Source organism: Xyrauchen texanus, chromosome 1 (assembly GCF_025860055.1).
Source record: "Xyrauchen texanus isolate HMW12.3.18 chromosome 1, RBS_HiC_50CHRs, whole genome shotgun sequence".
Taxonomy (NCBI): Eukaryota; Metazoa; Chordata; class Actinopteri; order Cypriniformes; family Catostomidae; genus Xyrauchen; species Xyrauchen texanus.
Genome location: NC_068276.1, coordinates 25014001 through 25037904, shown reverse-complemented (window position 1 = coordinate 25037904; position 23904 = coordinate 25014001). Strand labels below are relative to the sequence as shown.

The 23904-nt window shown below is 37.8% G+C and overlaps 2 protein-coding genes across 2 annotated transcripts in view; one reads left to right on the top strand and one right to left on the bottom strand.

Moving 5' to 3' along the window:
• Positions 1–17413, top strand: part of LOC127647794 (cGMP-inhibited 3',5'-cyclic phosphodiesterase 3B-like) — an 87346-nt gene extending 69933 nt beyond the window's left edge. The window contains exons 10-16 of the mRNA XM_052132266.1: positions 715–826; positions 949–1062; positions 2124–2323; positions 4031–4234; positions 5053–5214; positions 5309–5546; positions 15345–17413. Coding sequence (XP_051988226.1) covers positions 715–826; positions 949–1062; positions 2124–2323; positions 4031–4234; positions 5053–5214; positions 5309–5546; positions 15345–15565 — 1251 coding nt within the window. The 3' untranslated portion in view covers positions 15566–17413. The remainder of the gene's footprint in view (positions 1–714; positions 827–948; positions 1063–2123; positions 2324–4030; positions 4235–5052; positions 5215–5308; positions 5547–15344) is intronic.
• A 2427-nt stretch (positions 17414–19840) lies between these two features.
• On the bottom strand, positions 19841–23203 carry LOC127649180 (vitamin D 25-hydroxylase-like). The gene is made up of 5 exons (XM_052134165.1): positions 22905–23203; positions 22215–22356; positions 21252–21881; positions 20846–21172; positions 19841–20727 (listed from the first exon to the last, which is right to left on the bottom strand). Exons 1-5 carry the CDS (start codon positions 23142–23144, stop codon positions 20546–20548), a joined length of 1521 nt encoding a protein of 506 aa, XP_051990125.1. The 5' UTR covers positions 23145–23203; the 3' UTR covers positions 19841–20545.
• Positions 23204–23904: the final 701 nt, after the last annotated feature.

Sequence of the window (23904 nt, the reverse complement as noted above, 5' to 3'; positions counted from 1 at the left end):
TATGTGTGGTTTAGACATATTATGGCAATGTATAAGGAAAATAGAAAAAAAAAAAAAAAAAAGATACTTAAGTGCTATGGTGAGTGGTGCCTTGTCAGTGTTCTTGCTCAGTGGACCCGCACAGGTAGATTCGCTGGTATTTACACAAGTAGGTCTTCACACAAGGGATGCCACTTCTGCTGCCGCTTCCGCATCAGCATTCACATCAAATATAAATACGCTGCTATCGGCTAAAAACATGGTTGTTCTTTTGCAAATTAAAGGGTTAGTTCTTATTCCACTGGAGTGGTATGGATTGCTTTTATGCTGCCTTTATGTGCTTTTTGGACCTTCAATGTTCGGGTCACCATTCACTTGCATTGTATGGACCTACAAAGCTGAGATATTCTTCTAAAAATCTTGTTTGTGTTCTCATTCAAGTCATTCACATATGGGATGGCATGAGGGTCAATAAATGTGAGAATTTTCATTTTTGGGTGAACTTTCCCTTTAAAACCATTTCTTTAAAGTTAAATCCAACCAACTGCAGGCTTTTATTGCTTATTAGAACTTTTTTGATGTGAATGACATTTAATTTGAATTAGTTGAATGCAATGCTAATGGTCCCTGTCTGCACTGTTTGTTCAATATCTAATAAGCATTTATCTGCTGGGTTTTGATGGCTCACTGGTTGTCTTGTCTTAATGAAGTTCTGTTTGTGTTACATTCTCTCAGGTGGCATACACTTTGTTCCAGGACACGGGTCTGTTCGAGATCTTCAAAATCCCTGTTAAGGAATTCATGATGTTCTTTTGCGCTCTGGAGAATGGCTATCGTGATATCCCCTGTGAGAATAAAACTCTTGAAGTTGAACTTGAAAACTGGACCTCAGTGCAGATTTGTATAATTTTAAAATGTTGAAACTGTTTCCAGTGAAGCATTAAAGTGTTATCCTGGTTCGTTCTTTAGATCACAACCGTGTCCATGCCACTGATGTTCTACATGCAGTGTGGTATCTCACCACCCAGCCAATACCAGGCTTTCAGCAAATCCTTAATGAGCATGTCACAGGAAGTGATACAGGTACGTTTGTGCTCTCGCACTCCAATCTAGTTTAGTGATGTAGTGGTCAAAGATCTGGGCTGGTAGCTGGAAGTTTGTTGGCTCAATCCTCGCAGTGGGCCATCACCATTATGCCCTTGAACAAGACGCTTAACACCAAGTTGCTCTGGGTTAAAATGGTTGGCTACATGAATAGAATTCACATTTCTTCATTGAGTAAATTAGGGACAGATTCAGGTTAGAACATCTGTATCCGCAGTCATGTGTCATCTAATTATATCTCAAATAAATTAGGACCCATTGCTGTCATCCTGTTTTTGTTATTTCAGCCAGAGGCACAAATGCTATCTGATAAGAGATCCTCTATTGCGATTGAGATCTGTACCAGCTGCTGGCTCAGCATGTTTGGGACTTATTTTAAGTCTGCTGATGGTCCTTGTAATTTCTCAAATGGAGTTCACCCTGAGTCACTCTGCTGCTGGTCCACACAGCTGCCAGCACTGGCAAGCAGAGGTGTTGAATTACTGAGACCAGTGACTTCACTATCTGGCTCAAGTGCTGATATAAAAAAATTTAAATAAAAAAAACTGAAATCTTCAGAAGGAGATTGAGGAGTGCTGTATGCCTTCAGAATATTGCGGTTATTAAAAATAGTTAAAACAGTATGCATGAATACAGCCACTTGGTGGAATTTAAAAAGTTGCAATTGATCAGCAATGTTTTAAGGCCTTTTCAAATCTTAATTCGCAGCACAGAAAACATGAACAAAATTTTATAATGGCAAAAAATAGCTACTGAAATCTCTGAACTGAACTTACTGCAGAAATCACACAGTCTTATGCTTATGTTTTCATATGAAATTTTACTTTGATTATTTGGCAAATTAGTTGCATCAAACTTCGAATGAACAGACCATTTATTCAAGAAAAAGAAGATAAGAGAACCTGCTAGGTAATACTTTACATGCCACCTAATTATCTAAAGCACTGTACTGATTTGTGAAATGAACCTTCACCTAGATTGAACACGTAATAGTTTTTAAACACTGTTGTTAATTATTATTATTATTTTTTTATTATTAGATTCAGACAGTGGAATCTCTCCAGGCAGGGTGGCATATGCCACATCCAAAAGTTCCTCTTTCTCAGATGACAGTTATGGCTGTCTGGCCTGGAATGTGCCTGCACTGGAACTCATGGCACTATATGTAGCTGCTGCTATGCATGACTATGATCATCCTGGTCGCACAAATGCCTTTCTTGTAGCCACTAATGCTCCTCAGGTAAGTTATGCCGCAAATTATGGGCAGAGCTCCGATATTTTGTGCACCCCTGTAATGGGTGATCCAATGAGTTCCTTTCTTGATCCTGTTCCCCCTCTTCTCCTCTGTCATTTCCTTTCTCCCCCTATACATTCCTATCTAATAAAGGTGAACAATGCATCATTACATAACATCAAGGAATAGTTCACCAAAGAATACAATTGTTGTCATTATTTACTCACACACGTCATTCCAAACCCATATGCCTTTTATTTTTATTTTGTGGAAGTATTGTAAAGAATGTTACAATCACTGATTAGAAAACAAGAGCAGTTAACAGTGTCTCACTTAAGAAAAATGAAAAGGCACCCAAAAGTATCATAAAAGTAGTCTATGTGACTTGTGCACCATATTCCAAGTTTTATAAAGGCATAAGATTAAGAGATAACCCTATATTTAAGTTTTTATTGACTCTCAAATCAAATCAAAGTCACTATCAACTGCTTTTTTTTATGTATAATTTTGTAGTCCTATGGATTAGATTGGATTTGGAATGATATGAGTGTGAGTAAATGATGACATTTTTCATGTTTGTGTGAACTATTTCATTTGAAGTGCACAGCTTTTAACTTTCTAACATATGTAACCTGCAATATATCTGTAGCTGGAAATGTGTTTATAAACTATTCTTAAATAAATTAAGTATAAAAAAATAACAAAGCATTTAGAGTTTTAGCTCTCACACTGTTGTGACAAGTGGTGACAGCCAATGATTTATCAGAAGGCTGTAATTTTGTAATCAGCACATGGAACATACTACAGGGCTTAAGGCCATAGCTTAAGGAATATTAGCTTTTTTTCTGGTCATGTATCAAGATTTAAAATAAAAATATTTATTTTTATTGAAATTGATGGAGCAACATAATTTGTGTGAAAAGAAATAGTAACAGAAGGTTGATTTAGTTAAAATTCAGTTTTTAAAAAGAGGTGACGAGGGGGCCCACACACTTGGGGTAAAATGCCCCCAGGGGGTTTATAGTGATATTGTGTAGATATAGAGGCAATAGATATAGAGCAAAATGTGTCAACTTATACAAATACATTTGAGACAGCAAGATGCTTTTTTGAGTAACGTTAAAATAATGCTTATTCAAAATACACATATTTCCTGTTAATTTCTATCATATTTGACATTTCATAACATCTCAAGTATTCTATAAACATATGAATCTCCACTTTGATTGGATCAGTCAGTGTGACCCCACTTTTTTCCATAACAAAACTATTTGCCCCACTTAAGAAAAACAATGTGTTTATGGGGGCCTTTGGGGCAGGGGGGCTTTTAGCCCAAATTCTATCCTTTCACTTATTGGACAGTTATTGAAAAACTTTTAATTAAATCCCCTTGAACAAAACTTTGATAATAAAAAATTAATTTGATAATTTCAGTGAATCTCATTAACTACATTATTGCAACATTTCAAAATGATTAAATATTAGATCAGATTGCCTTTTCAAATCAAACTTTAGAAATTGCAGGCAATAATTTTGTGTAGTGTAGTGACATAGTGTCAAACTTGTGATTAGCAAAGTGATGTGGTAGTTTTTGTTGCTATTTAGTGTTTTGAGAAAAAAATAATCAAATGTGCCTTTAGAGCTGTTGTACCCTACAGTATTTCTTTCTCACTCAGTCTTTCTCTTTTCATGGACACACACACACTAACACAGGCGGTGTTGTATAACGACCGCTCAGTTCTGGAGAACCATCACGCAGCATCTGCCTGGAGCCTTTTTCTTTCCCGGACAGAGTTCAACTTCCTTGGCAACTTGGAACATGTTGAGTTTAAGCGCTTTCGATTCCTTGTGATCGAGGCCATCCTCGCCACAGACCTGAAGAAGCACTTTGACTTCCTTGCTGAGTTTAATTCCAAGGTCAGTGGATAGATTAGTTTTTTGATGCCTCTCAGAAATGGAAGGAGCTTCAAAATCATTTTCATTGGATGTGATTACATACAGTTAAAACACTAAAGTGATAGTTCACCCAAAAGTGAATATGCTGTCATCATTTACTCACCCTCATGTTGTTCCAAACTTTATGACTTTTATTATGCAGAACACAAAAATAGTTGTTTCAATGAATATTGCTGCCTGTCTTTTTAATGCAATTCCAGTGGATATTACCTCACTTCAAAGCTTAATAAAAGGGCCCAAATGCTTATAAAAGGACCCAAAATTATCATTAAAGTAATCAATAGGATTTATGTGTCATATTTATATTCGATTGAGGGCATATGCCAGGATTGAACTGAAACAATATGAAATATAAGTAATTTTTCAGTGAATATCTTGTTGTCCTTTGCACGTTAATGAGTGCTTGAGAGAGGCTGGTTTACAGTGCAACCCGGGTTCATGCAAAAACTTGCGTTGTTTTAGCGATAAAAGTTACCATGTTTTTTTTCAGTGTCTAGTGCAGGGGCTTTTAAAGATGCATCTTGCGAGATCTGCTTTTTGTTCTATTTGTTGTATAGCATCTAACTTTTTTTGGGCATGTACGTGTTTGTTTTGAATGGCCACTATATGATGACAGAATCTTTATTTTTGGGTGAACTATCCCTTAAACTGCACAAACACATACAAGGTGCACTATTGTGGCATGATCCGGCAGAACGGCTAGCATATTTTTGATATAACTTTTGTTTTGTTTTGGTACTAGCATAAACTTGTATGGTTGATTGTTTCCTGTCTCACAGGTTAATGATGTGAATAGTCCAGGCATTGACTGGACTAATGAAAATGACAGGTTATTAGTGTGCCAAGTGTGCATTAAGCTGGCAGATATTAATGGGCCCGCTAAAGACCGCAGACTTCACCTCAAATGGACAGAGGGTATTGTCAATGAGTTTTATGAACAGGTATGTTTTAATGGCTTCATTTAAAGTACACAATCTTACTCTCTTCTGGCAGCATGAGATCTACATTTGTATATTTTGGAATTTTTGCCTGCAGGGTGATGAGGAGGCCTCACTAGGTTTACCCATTAGCCCATTTATGGACCGCTCAGCACCACAGTTAGCAAAGCTACAGGAGTCTTTTATTACACACATCGTCGGGCCTCTTTGTAACTCTTATGATGCTGCCGGTCTGCTGCCAGGATACTGGATTGACGAGGAATGCTCCGACGATGAAGAGGAAACGGAAGACATTGAAACAGAAGATGAAGAGTTGGACGAGGATCTTGAACCAAGTATGGATACATAAGTTCAGTTGACAATGTTTTAAAGGGTTCATTGAACCAAAATTATACTCCTGTAATTAGTTACACACCCATAATGTTGTTCCAAACCCATATGACTTTCTTTCTTCTGTGGAACACAAAAGGCAAAATGTTAGACACTGACAGTGTCAGTCATTCAGTTAGATGCAACTCTTTTGCCTACAGTGAAAGTAAATGGTGACTCGGGCTGTCAGTCCCTAACATTCTGCCAAACATTTCCTTTAGTGTTATACAAAATAAATGGTTATGGGGGTTTGGAACAACATGAGGGCAAGTAAATGATGACAGAATTCACTATGGATGAACTATCTTATTGAGCTGCGTGACTTATAGTTGTTAGATGCTTCCTGTTAAAAAAAAAGAAAAGAAAAACCAACCATGGTCCAGTACACATTATACTAGTATTTATGTCTAACACCTCTGGAAAAATAAATATTAAATGTATATTAATTTTTCCACAGTAATTATGGTAATTTGTCTCTAGTGTCAGTGTGTTAAACTTACCTTCATATGTGTTTTCTATATATAATGTTGACGTCTCTAGTGGTCATCCGATAAGGGTTTTTTAATGGCTGATGCTGATATCCAGAGCAGGGTGGCATATTGTATATAAGATTTTATGCTAGCAGGGCTTGTTTGTGGACATTTTATGGGGATTTTGTCAACAGAATAGTTACACTTCAACAAAAATTGTATACCACTAAGAGTATTAAATAAATAGCAAGGAAATATATTCCAAATATGAAATATATACAGATCTAGATATTCCTTCCACCTTTGAAAATAATACCCTCACAAAAATCGATGTATCCCTCATTAACCCCAAATCTTTTTTGTTTTCTCAATAATTGGATACAAATTTAGTTGACACCTTTGTTTTTCATTATTACATATTACCATACATAAATATATTATTTTCTGTTTAACTGGAATACTTCCTAATTCTGTGAAAGCACATCCTTTAAGGGGAATAACACTGAAAAATGCATTTTCCCTGATGCCTCTAAATATCTAATTACCTTTGACACCTCAAACCTGTTTTTAAAAATTTTGCAGTGTCATCAGCAAATAGGCTGAGTTTTAATTCTGTGCATAAAGTTGTAATACCATTAATCTGATTTTTTTTATATGCACTGCCAAAACCTGAGTGATTAACAAAAATAAAAAAGGCATCCTTGTCTGATACCTTGATTAATATTAAACCTTTGAGACAAGTTTGACAGAACTATTACACCCACTGTAAAGAGTTTTAACTGCATTCAAAAAAAGTTCTCCAAAACCAAATAACTTACAAAATAAATTTGTGATTCACTGTATCTAAAGCTTTATAAAAATCAATAAACAAAATAAAACGAATGATTATAATCAATCATATCTTAGACCAGACTAATATTATTCCTAATATGCCGGCCTTGCATAAAACCAGACTGCTCTTCATCTATTATTTTCTCAAGATTTTGTTTCAGTCTTTTGGCAAAAATCATTGCAAAACATTTACTGTTGTTATTAAGGAAACTAATGGGCCTCCAGTTTACTATAAATAATTTATATTATCCTTATTGGGTTTAGGAATCAATGTTTTAAACCCCTGTTTTAATGAAGCAGGCAAGTCACCCTTCTGAATCGCTTCTTAGGAAGGGTGCAAGTTCTTTAAAAAAAAATCCTTGTAGGGGGGCCTGGTTAGCTCAGCGAGTAAAGATGCTGACTACCACCCCTGAGTCGTGAGTTTGAATCCAGGGCATGCTGAGTGACTCCTGCCAGGTCTAAGCAACCAAATTGGCCCGGTTGCTAGGGAGTGTAGAGTCACACGTGGTAACTTCCTCGTGGTCGCTATAATGTGTGGTTCTCGCTCTCGGTGGAGCGCGTGGTGAGTTGTGCATGGATGGCGCAGAGAATAGCGTGAAGCCTCCACACGCGCTACGTCTCTGCGGTAAAGCGTTCAATAAGCCACTTGATAAAATGCATGGATTGATGGTCTCAGATGCGGAGGCAACTGAGATTCGTCCTCCGCCACCCAGATTGAGGTGAGTCTCTACGCCACCACAAGGAGTTACAGTGCATTAGGAATTGGACATTCCAGATTGGGGAGAAAAGGGGAGAAGAAAAATCCTTGTAAAACTCCACAGTTAACCCATGATTACCTGGAGATTTGTTACTTTTGAAAGAGATGATGCAATCCATTAACATGCAATCCATGTCCATTTCTTTATCACACAGATTATCACACACGTTGGTCTGTTTTAAAAAAAAAAATTGGTATCAATTGAGAAACAATTTAAAAAACATAAATGTTGGATGTAGTCAATGTCAAAGAATACAAATGATTATAAAACTGAGCAACATACAGTACTTTGAAATAACTGATGATTTATCCACTAACGTTCCGTTAATTATTCGTTTTGAAACTGAGGCAAAATCACTGTTCCGTTTTTCCCAGAACAAAAAAATATTTTGTATTTTTTCCCCTTTTTCCAACCATTTAAGTCTAGACCTTATAAATGCACCTCTGGTTTTATTCAGTCTATTACCTAATACAGTTTGCAATAAATCTTAACTGTTGAGCTTCTCTATTCTTCTTAAGTTTAAATTTCCTTAAATAAATGATTTCTCTTTCACCTTTCTAAAATTTTCTTCCAATTTCCCATGGTTAATGGCTGCTGATCTAATATAAAACTTCATTAATTCCCAATAATTTCCATAAGATTTTTCTATATGCAATTTTCAGATATTTATCAATCATTTGTTTAATTTTTATTCTTATGTATTCATTTTCTAGAAATTTATGATTTAGTTTCCAGTAACTACTAACATTTTTAACTGATGTTCCTTGGACAATATTTATTAATATATAGATCCCTTTATGATCTGTCATTATAGAGGGTTCTATCAGAACACAATCCACATTATCTTTAATGTCACTAGACATTAGCCAATAGTCTATATGGAAATGAAGTGGACAATCCTTATTACACCACATATATTCCCCCCGTCTGGATTCTTATGTCTCCACAAATCAATGAGGCCTAATATTGAACACAGTTGATCAAGATCACAAGAATGGTATAGGGAGATAAAATGTTTAATTCTAGATTCAGTATGTGAAAACATTACTTGGTTGTTCGTTTTGTTATTGGTGGCATAGCAGTTGACTAGAGAAAATTGTTCATGATCTTCATCTATCAAAAGTAATATCCATCTTCCACAATCATCATTCTCACAACTTAGTAATCACCAGTAAATGTATCTTGCATAATAGCGACCCCTGCTGAGAAATTGCTGCCAAACGAAAACCACATTTCCTTTCCCCACTGATATTTTCAAAACTTATAAAAAGGAGAACATGCGTTTCCTGAATGAAACAAAAATGTGCAATTTTCTCTTATAAAAATAAATATTTTTTCTTAAGAATATCATGAATAACTTTGGCATTGATCGAAAAGAAAGAAAAAGACATAGGATACAAAATGAAGTACAACTGAAGTAGATAAAGTGACTAGATAACCTACACTTTAAACTTGAACACTTAATGGGTTTCTCACAAATGAACAAGGCAAACATAATATAATCATTGCTTAAACATTCAAAATAAGAGTTGAAATATCACAAATGCTTTTAGATCAATGGATTTAATAGTTGAAGAAAATGTATCCTCTTCAGAAACAGCATTGTCTTTGGAGACAACCACCAACATCAATCTAAAACGACCATCAGTTTATTTAATTCCATTACCAACAACGAAAGCCCTTGCTCTACTGAAGTATGCACTTTTGCCTTCCTTCCTTGCTTTCTCCACTGCCAGCCAGAGACGATTCTGTGCGGCTATGTCAAATGCTGTCAGATCCTCTTTAAACCACAGCCCCTTGACGTTCAAATACTTGTTGTTTTTTTGTATACTTCCAGATTAAATCTCTGGATGTACGGGATATTAATCTCATGATCACCGGTCTTTGATTAATTCTCCTGTCATCATCCAAAGTTTTGTCTAACATCCAGAGCATCTGTAATCATGTTTCTGTCTGTATCAGAAGCCATCGCTCAACACACTTCTATGACTCTCATTTTCACATTTTTGGTAGATTGCTCGGACTGTCCATATAAGCGAAGGCAACATCTACACCTGTAGCGCTCCTGGTCATGAATTTTCATGTCCATTTCAGTGACCTTTTTTTCCAGATATGCATTGCGACATTTCAAGGCTTTTTTTTCTTTCTGCAGATCCATTACTTCCTTGTGAACTGAAGAAAGAGATTGAATTCTGTCTTACCATTCATTCAATCTGATCAGATCTCTCATTAATGTTCTTTGAAAGGATTCGGGAGATGTTTTCCTGCACGACACTCAGAGAAGGTGTCTTTGACAGAGGCGGCAGCGCTTTTTTGCCTTTTGGAAGGTTGATTTTTACTTGGTGTGTTGAGCAAGATTCACAATTACCTCCAACTTTGGATTTGCAGGCATACGAATGTGTGTCATTGATGTTTCTTTACTCTTTTACAGGTTAAATTTCCATTTGTGCACTGAGATTAGCATATGGAGACATTTTGCAATGAACAGTAGCAAACAAACTGACATTAACTATGGAGTTTGTACAACCCCAATTCTGAAAAAGTTGGGACAGTATGAAAAAAAAAAGATGTGATTTGTAAATGATAGTCACCATTTGCTATGTTTAAAGCACTGCAACTAAACGTTATATATGTTTTACCTTGTGAATTTCATAATTTTTTTTTGTACAGTAATTTCAAATCCGATGATTGCAACACTCTCCAAAACATTTGTGGCAGTCAAGTGTATACCACTGTGAAACATCACCATTTCTTCTAATAACACATAATAACACATCCCTGGAAAATACAGTGCTGGATTTCAGTATATGCTGCTCCAAAATGTTTACATATCTGTCTGCATTAATGTGCCCTCATAGAAGTGAGAGTTACCCATACCATGGGCACAACAGATGGTCCGTTTCCTCTTTGGCCCAGATAGCACGGCGGCTGTGTTTTTCAAAAACTATTTGAAATGTGGACTCTTCAGACCAAAAAACACGGTTCCACTTTTCTTTTTTCCATCTAAGATGAGACCGAGCCTAGTGAAGTCTTAACTTGCATCTGTGGATGCAGCGGCGAGTGGTGTTGACTAACAAAGGTTTAATAAAGTAATCCCAAGATCAAGTTCATGATATCCATTACAGATGATTGATGTTTTTAAGACAGTGACGTCTGAGGGATCAGAGATCATGTGCATTCTGAAGTGCTATTTGTCTTGAACTTTATTCACCAAGATTTGACCAGTTTCCTTGAATCTTTTAACTATATTGAACACTGTAGAGTGTGAAATGCCCAAAATCCTTCCAATTTGTCTTTGGGGAACATTGTTCTCAAAGTGCTGGATTATTTGCTGAAGCATCTGTTGGCAAATTGACAATTCTTGAATGATCCTTGCTCTTGAAGGACTAGGCTGTTTTTGGAGGCTCCTTATAAACTACGACACGATTGCCTCACCTGTTTAACATCTCCTGTTTCACATTGTCGTAAAATTGTATTAGTCTTAAATTGCCCCAGTCTCAACTTTTTTGGAGCATGTTGCAATCATCTGATTTGAAATGACTGTAGGGTGAATATAATTTACAAATCACTCCTTTTTGTTTTTAATTTGCATTTACATACTGTCCCAACTTCTTTGGAATTGGGGTTGTAGTTATGTAGTTATGTTTGCAACAAACCCAATTCAAGCTAATCTTGAATCTTGTTCAAGATTAGCTAACAATTAATAGTTTTGTGAATGTTAATTTGCAACTTTATATAAATATTTTGTCATTTGTGAGAAATACCCAATTTTGTTCCTCAGCTAAGTGAACCACCACCGCTCACAACGCCATCTTGGCCTCACTCCGCTGCTGCAGTTTCTCCAGAGGAGCTGCACAAGCTCTGATAATGACACAGCTCACTCACGATTGGCCAGACTCACAACGTGACAATGGTTACATGTGTTTCATGGGCTGCATTCGCAATTGCATACTTCACATACTACTCCTACTACTTATGCTATATCAGTCTATGGCAGAAAGAAGAGTAGTGTGGTAGTATGCCAATACCATGTTTATTCTGACACCTCCAGTGTCCAAATGATTAAAAATACCTTGTTCATCATGGAGAGAAAAGGGCAGAAGATCTATTGATGTTTAAAAGTGACTGATGTTTATACACGTTGAGGGGCTTACACGTGATTCGTGTCAGCTAATTTAAGTCTATGAAGTGAAGCGGCAGCGCAACCTCGGCTCCCACTTAACACCAAAGTGTTTTTCACACATGTTTTTGCCTCACACAAAAGATGCCTTTGAGAGTACAAAGCTACAAGAAATATTTTAAAGCTGTCAAAATTTATGAAGCGATATTGAATGTCTCAGAATTTATTTTAATTAATTATTACCTTATAGTTTCCAAGTATCCAGAAACAACAGTCATTGAACTACAGTAATTTCATTTACAACAAAAAAAAAAAAAGAAACAAACGCTAAGACCTAAACATAAAGGAGTCCTTTTTTGAATTTCTGCAATCAAACCAATTGCCATTTTTTTATCTTCCAAAGAAATGTTTTCAGTATTTATTGTGCACACCTCCCGCTTTCTTGCATGGCAAGCCTCGTTCTGCAAGACTTGTCATGTGGAGGGCAAAGCGGCACTTGACGCTGGCTTTGAGCGGAGCATTGACGCCTCAACTCAACTCACGTGAAATGTGCTTTATAATGACGAAAGGACATTATTGAAACTCAAAATTATTATTATTATTACTATGTGGCAGGGCGGAGGGCGGGGCTGGGTCGTGATCCTACACACCCGGTCCCGTATTAGGCTAATTATGCCTCCGTGAGGTTTAAAGGTCGACTGCAGGGGCTGTGCGGGAGAGAGAGATCGTTAGCGGACATGTCCGTCATGTGTGTTTGTGTTGTCTTTTAAGTTTTCCATTAAACTATGATTTATATCGTCAAGCCGGTTCTCGCCTCCTCCTTGCCCATCCTTCAACTGTTTTACATACTATTATGCTATTGTTGTCTTTTCTGATAAAATTCATGCTCAGCAGTTTAAATGATCTAGTAAAATTATACAGTAGATCTGCTTTATTCTTATAATTCTTAAACATTGTGCTGAAGTCAGTAGATTTGTCATGCTAAATTTAGAAAGTAAGGACTTTATGGATACTGTATGGATAATTAAAATTATTAGACATTTATTGTTGTCTCTTTGGATGAAAAGTCATGCTCGGCAGTTCACAAACTGGAGGAATAGATCTGATTTCTTATAGTGCTTAAATACTATAAAGTCTCTTGGCAGACTTTGGTCATGAACATCTCAAAATTATTCAATGACTCACTCATAGCACATAAGTTGCTCATTTGTCACCACCTAGGAGCATTTCCAGAAGTAGTCACTAAACTAATCAATTAATGAATCTGAACAAATCTGTAAAACAGAAGCAAGCCACACCAAAATACCCTTTATATTTGCAGCTAATTCTGCACTGCAGATCATTTGCTATACTTGAATCATTAAAATAGCTTGAGTTGGTGCTTTTAGCTTATTCTTGAAAAAAATAACCTGGAAAACTTTTTGTGTTTGTGGATCAGTGATTGTCTTACCTTTTTCCCCCCTCATGAGTTTGCATCCCTGTGAGTTATAAACTTTAGACAATGATGACAGTCAGACCACAGATATATAATAATTCACACAGGGTTTGTAGCGTGGTGATTCAGACTTAATACTTCATGATGTGAATTAATTTTCGGAGATCGGAACGATCGGAGTCAGCTTTTACCACAGTTACCACATGTAGTATGCTGAAAACAGGGAATCTAGTCATAAAAATGGCATTAGCAATAAAATACAGAATGTCGTGGAATATGACATATTTGGACGAAAATGAAAGTTTGAAAGCACAATGAATCGAATTAAAATTCTGATATGTTCAAGTGTGATAAACTAAAAATTATCTGATTTAATTGAATAAATAAAACATCTGCAAGTGATGAGTGCTTCAAAATGAATGTGTAGAGCCGCCCGCTCACACACTGTAAATGCCCCATCATGATCATCAAGTGCACTCTTGTGTGTGCGAGATGACAGACAGAGAGCACTCAATACTCGCTGAGCTACCCAGGCCCCGCCTGATGCGATATTTAAAAAAATTCTGAATATCAGACGATTTATCAGCCTTGGCAATATATTGGTTGACCACTATACATCTCCTAAATTGTACATTTTGCCAGTAAAAAGAAATTGTCAATCAGATTAATAACGGACGATCATAGCTTTGAAATATTGGTTATAGGTGTCAGTCTTGAATTTCCTAACTGTCAGTGTTGGGTGATGCCTAATTTAAAGTAATAGATTACTGTAGTCTAATTACTGTTTAGTACAAAAAGAAGTGTAACACATTACATTTTAAATTCTTGTAATCAGATTACATACAGTTACTGACTTTCATGTAAGTTCATTTATTTATAACTTTTAAGTATTTTACTTGTGTTGCACACATTTTTCTTATGTTAATAAGTACATCTGTTTGCGTTTTGATAGAGCTGAAGGGTGTGGTCCCCTAACGAGTCAATGAACAAGAAAAAACGATAGTAAACGATATTTTGAATTAATTTGCGTAAAAACAAAAGCTTTTATTCGAAACATTTTTTGTGTTTACTTTTTCAATGAAGCAGTCAGCAGGTCAGTAATCTGATTAGATTTTTAGAGTAGACATTTGTAGTAAATTCCTTTTTTGAGAAACTTACCATAATTTCCGGACTATTGAGCGCACCTGAATATAAGCCGCACCCACTGAATTAAAAAAAAAATATTATTTTGAACATAAATAAGTCGCACATGTCTATAAGCCGCAGGTAACGAAACACGGCTTGTAACAAAAATAAATAGGCTTTAACGAAACATTGGTGCCAGTGTGACAGTTTTCACAAGAAGGACACGTGAAGCAGGGCACTTGACGTTCCAGGTAAGGCTTTTAATGGCCCTTACCGCTTTTCTCTCCCGGACGGGCGCTTGACCACGCCCCCACTGCCACACACGGCTTGTAACAAAAAATACAAAATTAGCAGTAAACAGTAGCCTACCAAGAAAGTCATTGGTCACTATCTTCCTCCTCCTGTGCACATGAAACCACTGAAGTCATCTCCTTCGGTGTCGGAGTTGAATAGCCTCAGAATAGCCTCAGCTTTAATTGTCTTTTTGCACTGAGTCAATTCCTCATGCTGCTGTTTCCAACGTCTTATCATCTACTCATTAAGACCAAGCTCCCGTGCTGCAGCTCTATTTCCTTTTCCAACAGCCAGATCAATCGCTTTCAACTTGAAAGCTGCATCATATGCATTTCTCCGTGTCTTTGCCATGATGAGGGTGACAAAATGACTACCGTAATCAGAATGATGGGAAGTTTGATTTAATCTAAACAGCAAACAAAAAAGTTGTTTGACCTTAACCCGTTCGGCAATTTCATTGGTCTAACGAAAGCTTCACGCCGCCAAAAAAACTGAGCACATCACAGAATGTTTTTTTAATTTTTTAAAATAAACTTTTAAAGCAGGAAAAATCCATATATTAGCCGCGTCATTGTTTAAGCCGCGAGGTTCAAAGCGTGGGAAAAATGTTGAGGCTTATAGTCCGGAAATTACGGTACACAACTCTGCCAGCTGTGAGAAATTTGAAACATTGCACCCCTGGTGTCTTATTTAAGGTGTGGCATGTGCTAATTGAAAACTTTTGCTTGCAGAAAGGCGGAAGGGTCGACGCCGATTGTTCTGCAAAATTATGCAGCACTTAACAGAAAACCACAAGGTGTGGAAGAAGACCATTGAGGAAGAAGATAAGTCCAAAGAGCTGGAGACTCAGCAGAAGATGCAAGCAGAGAGCCTAAGCCTTCCTACATCCAACTCCTCCTCTGATGACATCCAGGCCATTCAAGAGGAGGCAGAGGAAGAGGATCGGCAATAGCTGGAGGATTAAGGTCAAGAATTGAAGCTTAGAGAGGGGCTTGAACAGAGTTGAATGACCCCTCCCTCTCCTTCACCTAAACACACACGCACAAACATTGACACCCAGAGGAAGACCGTGCTGAATCTCCCCACGCTGAAATTAGTCACTGTGCCGACACTCTGAAGCTAATGCAGTTCACATTGTGTTGAAAAAAATGGCCTTACTACTGTGAGAGGACCCTCGGTGGGAGCCCCAATCCTATGCACTTTCACCCCATGGAGAATCAGTGGAGGCTGAACACAGCTTTGAAGATGCAAAATTGTGTGGTGGTATTAGAAAAAGAAGAAAACAGGCAGGGAAGGATGTGGCAAAGAATCGTGCCACCCATGGTTACCTGACTGTGATGTTGCCTTGAACGTAAAGCTCTTAATTCTCCCATAGGTACTTAAGTCAAATAGGAGACACAAATGACTAGAGAATAAAGAAGACAGTGACACAGTTGACACCCGTTACCAAAGTGAACAGTTCAAAAACACAGAAAGACTGTTTCAGGCCCACTGTCAGGAAGCATAACTCAAAATGTGCCTGTCTGAACTTTTGTGATATATATATAATTGTTTGTTTTTTATTTTTCTTGTGGTCCAGACAATGGACTATGTACGCTGCACTGAACGTGCAGTCCCCAATTCATGCTGGCGACATCAAACACTGTATTACTGAACAGAGTCACAAGGGCAAGTGGAAATGCTGAAATTTTTTGACAAAAAAAATGACCTGATTTCTGCATCGTTTTGGATGCTTTTTATTTGTGTGCATCACCTTCCTTCATTTTTCGTTTGCCTTTGTTGTTTATACAGTTGATTTTTATTGAATTTTTTTTCATTCCTCTTCCGGAATGCCGAGTTGCCAATCCTTGAGTTTTCTCTGTATAATCCATCTTTGTTCTAAAGCATAGAAAATGGGACAGGGAAGCTGTTCCAATGAAGGGATGTTTCTCTTTTTTTACGTTTGAATAGATATATATTTTTTCACAGTTACTCAGGATTCATGTGAAGGATCGTTCCTTGTTTTGTGGGGGGAAAAAATAATTCTGCAATTCCGAAATAACTTGCACGTCGAAACGTTCTTTTCAGAGGCGGAGAAAAATGTTTCTATTTTTTGTATGAACAACGTGAAAGTCATCAACAAAAAGAGATGCAAAGTCCTGGATTTTACCCCAGTCCTTATCAGCTGCTCCAGACCAGTATAACCATGTTTATTTTTGCAAAGACCCCCTTAAAAGCATTGGGATCAGGAATGTTTGGTGAAAATGAAATGTTTGTTTGATTTAGCATGCACGTCATAGACTAAACATTGCTTTGGGGGTTACTTTATGTTTGGCATTATACAAACATACAAACACATGCTTTTACTTAAACTAATTATTGCCAAACGCATATTCTGGCCAGTGCATAAATTACTAGTAATGCAGGGGTTTCACCTTGGAAGCTGTACACGTTTTCATTCTTTCTTTTTTTAAGTACATTTTCGTATTCTCCACAATAAGGCAGGTTTAATACTAATAGTTTTCTATTTTATTTCATCTGAAGCAAGAACTTAAGGCATTCCACTATAATAATGGGGGGTGTCTGGGGAGGTGGAGACTGACTCGCTCTCAGTTTCTTCCTCTTTGCCTCACCTTGCCTAAACTCTTTTTGTCTCTGTAGAGGAAAGTTCTCAAGTAGGCAGTGTAAATCAAGCTTGTTTATTTAGGAGGAAATAACCTGATATAAATGTGCACATTTTACTACCAAACAAGTGTTTAACCTCTGCACAGAAAGAATACTTGCATATATATATATATATATATATATATATATATATATATATATATATATATATAATATATTTTTAATTAATCAACAATGCGTTGTTTTCTACATACAGCTGACATATATTGTACATTGAGAACATGTTATTAACATCTTGTTTCAGGAGTTTTAAAAATCTAATAATATTTACAGATGTGGATGTGTTTGGGTGTTGTGTTTTTCAGTTTTAAAATATATTTTGTTTTTGTTTATTTATTTTTCCTCATTTTTGGTGCACTGTCTTTGTGTTCCTGCTCATAACCACTCTTGCCGAAAAGCCCCCTTATTTCTAAAGCTCGCCAGTTGTGAGTCACAATCTCATAACAGAGCTGCCAGATGCTGCCCTCTCTCTCTCCTGTTTGTGGGTGTGTTCATCAGTCCCTTTGGCCTGTGCTCAGGGTGTTTTCTGTAATTGGGGCTTGTGTGCACCCAACACAGCTTGTGGTGCTCTCTCTCTTTCTCTGTCCAGACTGTGTGTTCATAATTTCTTGGATCCGGGACCTCGGCATGCTCCGTTCACCCTCTCCCTCACCTGCCTTCGCTGAGCAAACCTCAGTTGGCCCCAAACCCACACACTCAGAATATCGTTCAGGTTGTCAAGAAGGGAAACTTCAGATCTGAGCATCACTGCGCCTCCACCCCCTCGTGTTGATCCCTTGCTCGATCTTCAAAGCGGACTGTGGTATCTCACCGTGGGGGGTTATCCGCACCACAGTGGCCTCCGATGTTCTTGTCATTAGTACCTTTATGATGGCATTCACTTTTTTATGTAGCATTTAGATAGCAATGTCTGATGTAACCATCCAGCCTTTTCAGGGTTGTGGGGAGAATTTTCTTTTTTTGTTATTATTTATAGCTGTCATAAAAGCACCATCCCTGAAGAATAGTTCCACTCTCTCAATTGATTTCTGTCTGTGTCAAGTTTTTTCTCCATTCTGTGTTTTGCATGTGAGCAGATGTGAACTTGCCTGTTTCATGTACCAGTGAGATGTGGATGCACATTACCTAATCATAAACTTCAAGCAAACCACATTTTCTACCCTTTAAAGGTTTGAGTGCACCTACTTATTCATTATTAGCATTTTACACATTTTAGAATAATAGTGTAGTCATCAAAACTATTAAACATAAATGGAAGTATGGGGATTATGTAGTGACCAAAAACAATGTTACATTTATATATTATTGTTATTTCTTTTTATTTGAGCTTCTTTTTAAAGTAGCCATCTCTTTGTCTATAAATTACAGCTCTGACATTCTGGGCATTCTCTCAACCAACTACATGAGATGACACTTGGTATGCTTTTGGAACCGTATTAAAGTGTCCATGGATGCTGGGCATTTGTTAGACATTCTTCCTTAACCATCCAGTACAGCATGTCTATTTACATAAACATATATATTTTTAGTATTTATAAAATTAATTATTTTAATATATCTACAAAACTGATTTAAAGTTTTTAACCATGCTTTAAGTCTTTAATGCAAAATGGGTTTTAGATAATAAGAGACATAAATTCACTCAAGTGGGTTCAAGCTTTTAAATATGTAGTTCATAGCGTTTGTACTGCACCAGCCCAGAGGAATACTAACTGTGTTAAACATGATCTTTCACCTATTAAGGGAAGTCCAGACACAAGCACAACTGTCTTTACCTTTCTCCTCAATGGCAATGCTGCAACATGTTTTTGACATTATCTGGGCGTTCCTCTAAGCATCATCTAGTTGCATGTTGCGGTTAATTATGTTATGCTCACACATGAAAGCCCAAGCATTCTTTTGGAGAAAACTGCCTGTAAAATGACAGTCAGCTGATGAGGAGTCCTCAAGTGTGGGTCGTATATAAGGGCAGCCTTATCTCTTCAGATGACAGCATCACTGTGACAGCTTACCCAAAGCCACAATACCCCTTCCCGTCTCTCTCATTTTTAGAGTTTTCTGTCCTGTGCAGTTTGTTGTATGGGTGATGTCTATAAACAACATTGTTTGTAAAAAAAAAAAAAAAACATTTACATTGGCCTGTAAATGTTACTGTGTGGATCTGGGAATTTTTATGGTACTGCAGAAGGAAAATGAGAAGAGAAATGAGGGGGAAAAAAGGTGGCTAAATGTTTTACTGTATGTCAAAGTGTGCAAAAAATTACCAGTGCACACCATTCATTTTTAAACGTGCCAGGTTTACGGATTTGCAGAAGTACACTTTGAAATCTGGAGTGAGTCAGTTTCAGGAAATCTCAAAAGATTTCTAAATATACGCACCAGTTTCAGCTTAGTTTATATGGTGTATAGCTTGGCTTCAGGAAAATTCCAGCACGGTTGAAAGAAATGTCGCTTGAGACAGACAAAACCCCAACTCTTAAAACCTCAGGGGCAGTATTAAAATGCACGCAACTCAAAACAGATTTACAAAGATTTACCTAATATGTTTATTTTTTTTCCTCATTATGTAAAGGTTTTTTCCAAGTTTGTTTAACTATAACAAGAATAATGAGTCTTTGCTCAGAAACTGGTTAAAAAGTAAAAGCAATATAGGACATTGTACTATAAAAATATATTGTTCAAAATGAGTCCAGCTTTTGATGATAGCACCATTTTTTAAAGCTCAAGTTTCTTGATAAACTGTTTCCACTGATATAAACTAGGGACAGACAGGGCTGTTGTTAGTTCAACACTGTTATATGGCATTAAACCAATGGGAGTCATAAAGTGTATCCAAAACTTTCTTGGAAAGGCAGCTAGTCTCAGCTGAGCTCTTATAACCTCAGTTATAGGTAAACCCTATCAATTATTGACACAATACCTCATTATTGACGTGCACTTTGGTACACTTTTTTCAATTCAAGTTATCAAACATGCATTTTACACTTAATCTTGCAACAGCGTGTCTTTGTCACATTTGTATACACATGTGCTCACTCTTTGCTCTCCATACCATGTATTCTTTAACAGTAATGTTATCACTTACTGCCAGGGTTCTGTGAAAGTATGGAGGACACATTCTGAGAATTTAACAAGTCAATATCAGAGGTCAATATTCCCAGCTGAAAACCTGATGGAATTTAAGACAGGGAATTGCACTGCCGTTCTGTGTTTCTTCTTAGGATCCCCTGAGGTGAGTGCATATGTGCCACAGCTCATGGGGGGAGTTTTACTGCTTTCTTCTGATGGCACATATGGAGTACGGCCGAGGTTGCAGAGTCATGCCCAGTTTCGGGCTAAGAGTTGGAATAAAGCCTTCTGGGAACTGAAGGCGGAACCTCTGGAGCAATGTGGTGAAGAATAAGAACATCTCCAACCTGGCCAACTGCTCACCAAGACAGTGACGTTTGCCTAAAGAACATTGGATGAATGAAGATTATTAATAAAGTGATATATAAAGTGTATATTTAACATACTTTCTGAGGTTACTTTTCCAAAACATAAAGATAATGGAGTTATGGTGGCATACCGATTGAGAAGGGGAGAAATGCCTCACGTCTGATAAATTTACCATTAAGGTCAAGGAACCTCTCAGGACAGAAGATGGATGGATCACTCCAGTACTTCTCATCAAAGTGCACTGAGTACAGGTTAGTGATCACCATGGTGCCCCTGGGGATCGTATAGCCACGCACCACTGCATCTTGAGAGGTAGCGCGGAAGATACCCAGTGGGACAATGTTACAAAAGCGCAAGACTTCATGGAGCACTGCTTCCACATAGGGCATCCTCTGCTTGTCTTCAAGAGCCGGTGGCCTGCCATTCAGGACACAATCGATCTCCTTTTGGACATTATCTGAACACAGAAGCATAACATGATTAGTTCTACTGCACAAAAATGAAAAATAACTGATGCACACTCAATGGACACCAACCTTGTATACTTGGATATAGAGCCATGTAGAGCATGGCCCAGCGCAGACAATTTGTGGTGGTCTCTGTGCCGGCAATGATGAGTTCACCAACAGAGAAAATTAGATTCTCTTTCGAGAAAGACGTGGCCTTATCAGTGGCGCTCTGCTCCATCTCATCCAAGTAAGCATCAATGTAATGTTGTGGTGACTGGGGAACCCTGTGTTGTGAGAAGCGCTTGATCATTTGCAGAAGGAAGTCATACACTTCGCTGGCATTGCGGAACAGCTTTTGATGTTTCCCAAAGGGCAGGTACTCAATCCAGGGGAAGGCGTTGTACAGGAAGGCCCAGCCACTAGCTGCCAGCTCCACATTCTCACTGAAGAGCTCGATCATGTGCTGAAAATCGCTATCATCGTAAGTGAATCGCTGCCCAAAGATAATGAGGTTGGTGATGTTGGACACTGCATTGGTAACAAGGTGCTTGGGGTTAAAGGGCTTGCCCTTGTGCTTGTCGATGGCATCTAGAAAAAACAGGCACTCCTCAGAAATCCTCTCAAACATCCTCTGACCGCTGCCAAAGTAGCGGAAGCTGTTCACAGCCAGTTTGTGGTGTTCCATCCAACCCCGACCATATTTGCAGTTCAGAAGTCCTAGACGGTGAATAAACAATGCTGAAAGAGTTAGGTTTAAAAATGGAAACAAAAGAAGCAAAGTTTATCTAATGATAAACCTTCTGTTCTGTATGTTTAACCAAAGATGATTGTTCAAACAAAGTCTCATGGGTTTAACACAAATTACAAGAATTGCAATCCTGATAATCTGATAACCTCATGTAGTTATAACCCTAACTCTGACATATATTACCAAAGATCTTTCTCTGAATCACCCAGCAGTACAAAATGACAATTTAGAACATTCTGAAGTGAACTGTTCTTGGAGACTTTTTTATAATAAATAGAATTATTTTATAAGGAACCACTTACCTCCCATTTTAGTCATCTTCTTAAATAAAGGGAGTGATGGCCGGTCTGCAAAAACTTCACTCTGGTGATACAGGCACTCTTTAATGGCATCATAACCATTTAGAATAACAGTTGAGATGCCTCCCAGGTCGAGACTAAAAATCTGGATATAAATAGCAATAGTCATTAATTCCCTCCTCCTTTCACTGTAACTCTGCCAAAACATATTTCTCCTAATGAACAGAGTATAATTAGAGGGCTTGATTCCCCCTCCCCATCATGCATATAATGAGGCAGTGAAAGAGACACGCTGACTCAGCATATCTTGGCCGTTCTGCAAAACGACTTGTCTTGAGTGCTGCAGCTCTTTGCCAAACTTGTAACGTTAAAGTTTTAAAACACCCAGTAAAGGGCCGTTCACACCGAATGCGTTTTCTAATTGTTTTCGCCCCCCTGCGGTGCTGCGCGTTCTTAGCACAAGGACGCGTTCGGTGTGAACAGCCCCTAAGCGGTCTTTAGGCATTAAAAGTTTGATTTAATGGGCTTTTGTTGAACTATAGCATTTTAAATTGCAGGGGGGTCATTTAAAATAAAAAAAAATAATTGGATACACAAGTTATCGTCCTATAGGCTACATTGATACTATGATTATATGCATGTAGGCTACTTCATATCAATTAAATGGAGAGTGAGAGAGACTGTCATCCATACCTGTCCGTAGATTTCACTCTGCCTCTTCATGTAGACGTGAGGCTCTGTGGCTAGGGACAGTATATTCCCTATCATGGGCAAAGGTGTCGGTCCAGGGGGAAACCCTCGGGGTCTCCGCTGCTTTATGAGATGGCGAATCACCAACAAAATGAATAGTGTAATGAGCAAACTGCACACCCATACGACAGTTTGCTCCCAAGACACAGAAAACAGAGATGTCATCCGATTAATCGATACCATCTTAGATGTACACTTTGGGATAATCTGTGCTTTCGGAAAAGTTTCTTTCTACCTCTTCGTTCTCTGTCAGAGAGAGAGAGAGAGAGAGCAGTAGTCTGAGATCACCATATACATGTTGCTCTATCCCCCGCCTCTTCAGAGCAAAGATTGGCTAGACGGAAAATCATTTCTGATAAACTTGCACTGTGTTTGATTAATCGGTAATCAGGTCAGAACTATCATTTCAGGTGAATTCTGATATATTTATTTTCAATGGAGCGCTTTCTTAACGGGTTAAATATAGCTACTGTAGGCAAAGTGATATCTCTCATCCAAGGCAGAAGAATGGGACTTACACTGTCTAACTGAAAGAAGTCAATTTCCGTATTTCATGCGAGTTGGTTAAATATTTAAAGATTGATGGTAAGTTATGAAAAGAAATATTACAGAGGAGGTCAGCTCGGGCCAATCGAGCGCTATCAGTCCATGCAGCTTAATTGCTCGTGACAAGTGAGAGACAGACACAGTTGTGTGTGTTTTGTCTGACCCAAAAACTAGTTTTACTTGATTTACAAAGACACTTATCTTGCTCCGACTGTTAGATCTATGCTACAGACTTTTGACCTTATGGTCAAATCACCAAAGAAGTCCAATCACCACTGCCTAAGTCAAAAGGAGCAGCATTCCTTTCTGCTAACCAAACAGTGAGACCAAGTTTTTAACACATTTTCAAGTCATCATTGTGCTCTATTAGAGCACAAGTGCTTCACCCTGTCTAATT

Excerpts from the sequence above, each read along its gene's own strand:
- LOC127649180 (XM_052134165.1), bottom strand. The coding sequence starts at position 23,144 with ATGGTATCGATTAATCGGATGACATCTCTGTTTTCTGTGTCTTGGGAG. Across the intron at positions 22,357-22,904 it reads AGAGTGAAATCTACGGACAG|ATTTTTAGTCTCGACCTGGG; the intron begins GTATGGATGACA and ends ATTTATATCCAG. Across the intron at positions 21,882-22,214 it reads GAAGATGACTAAAATGGGAG|GACTTCTGAACTGCAAATAT; the intron begins GTAAGTGGTTCC and ends TTCACCGTCTAG.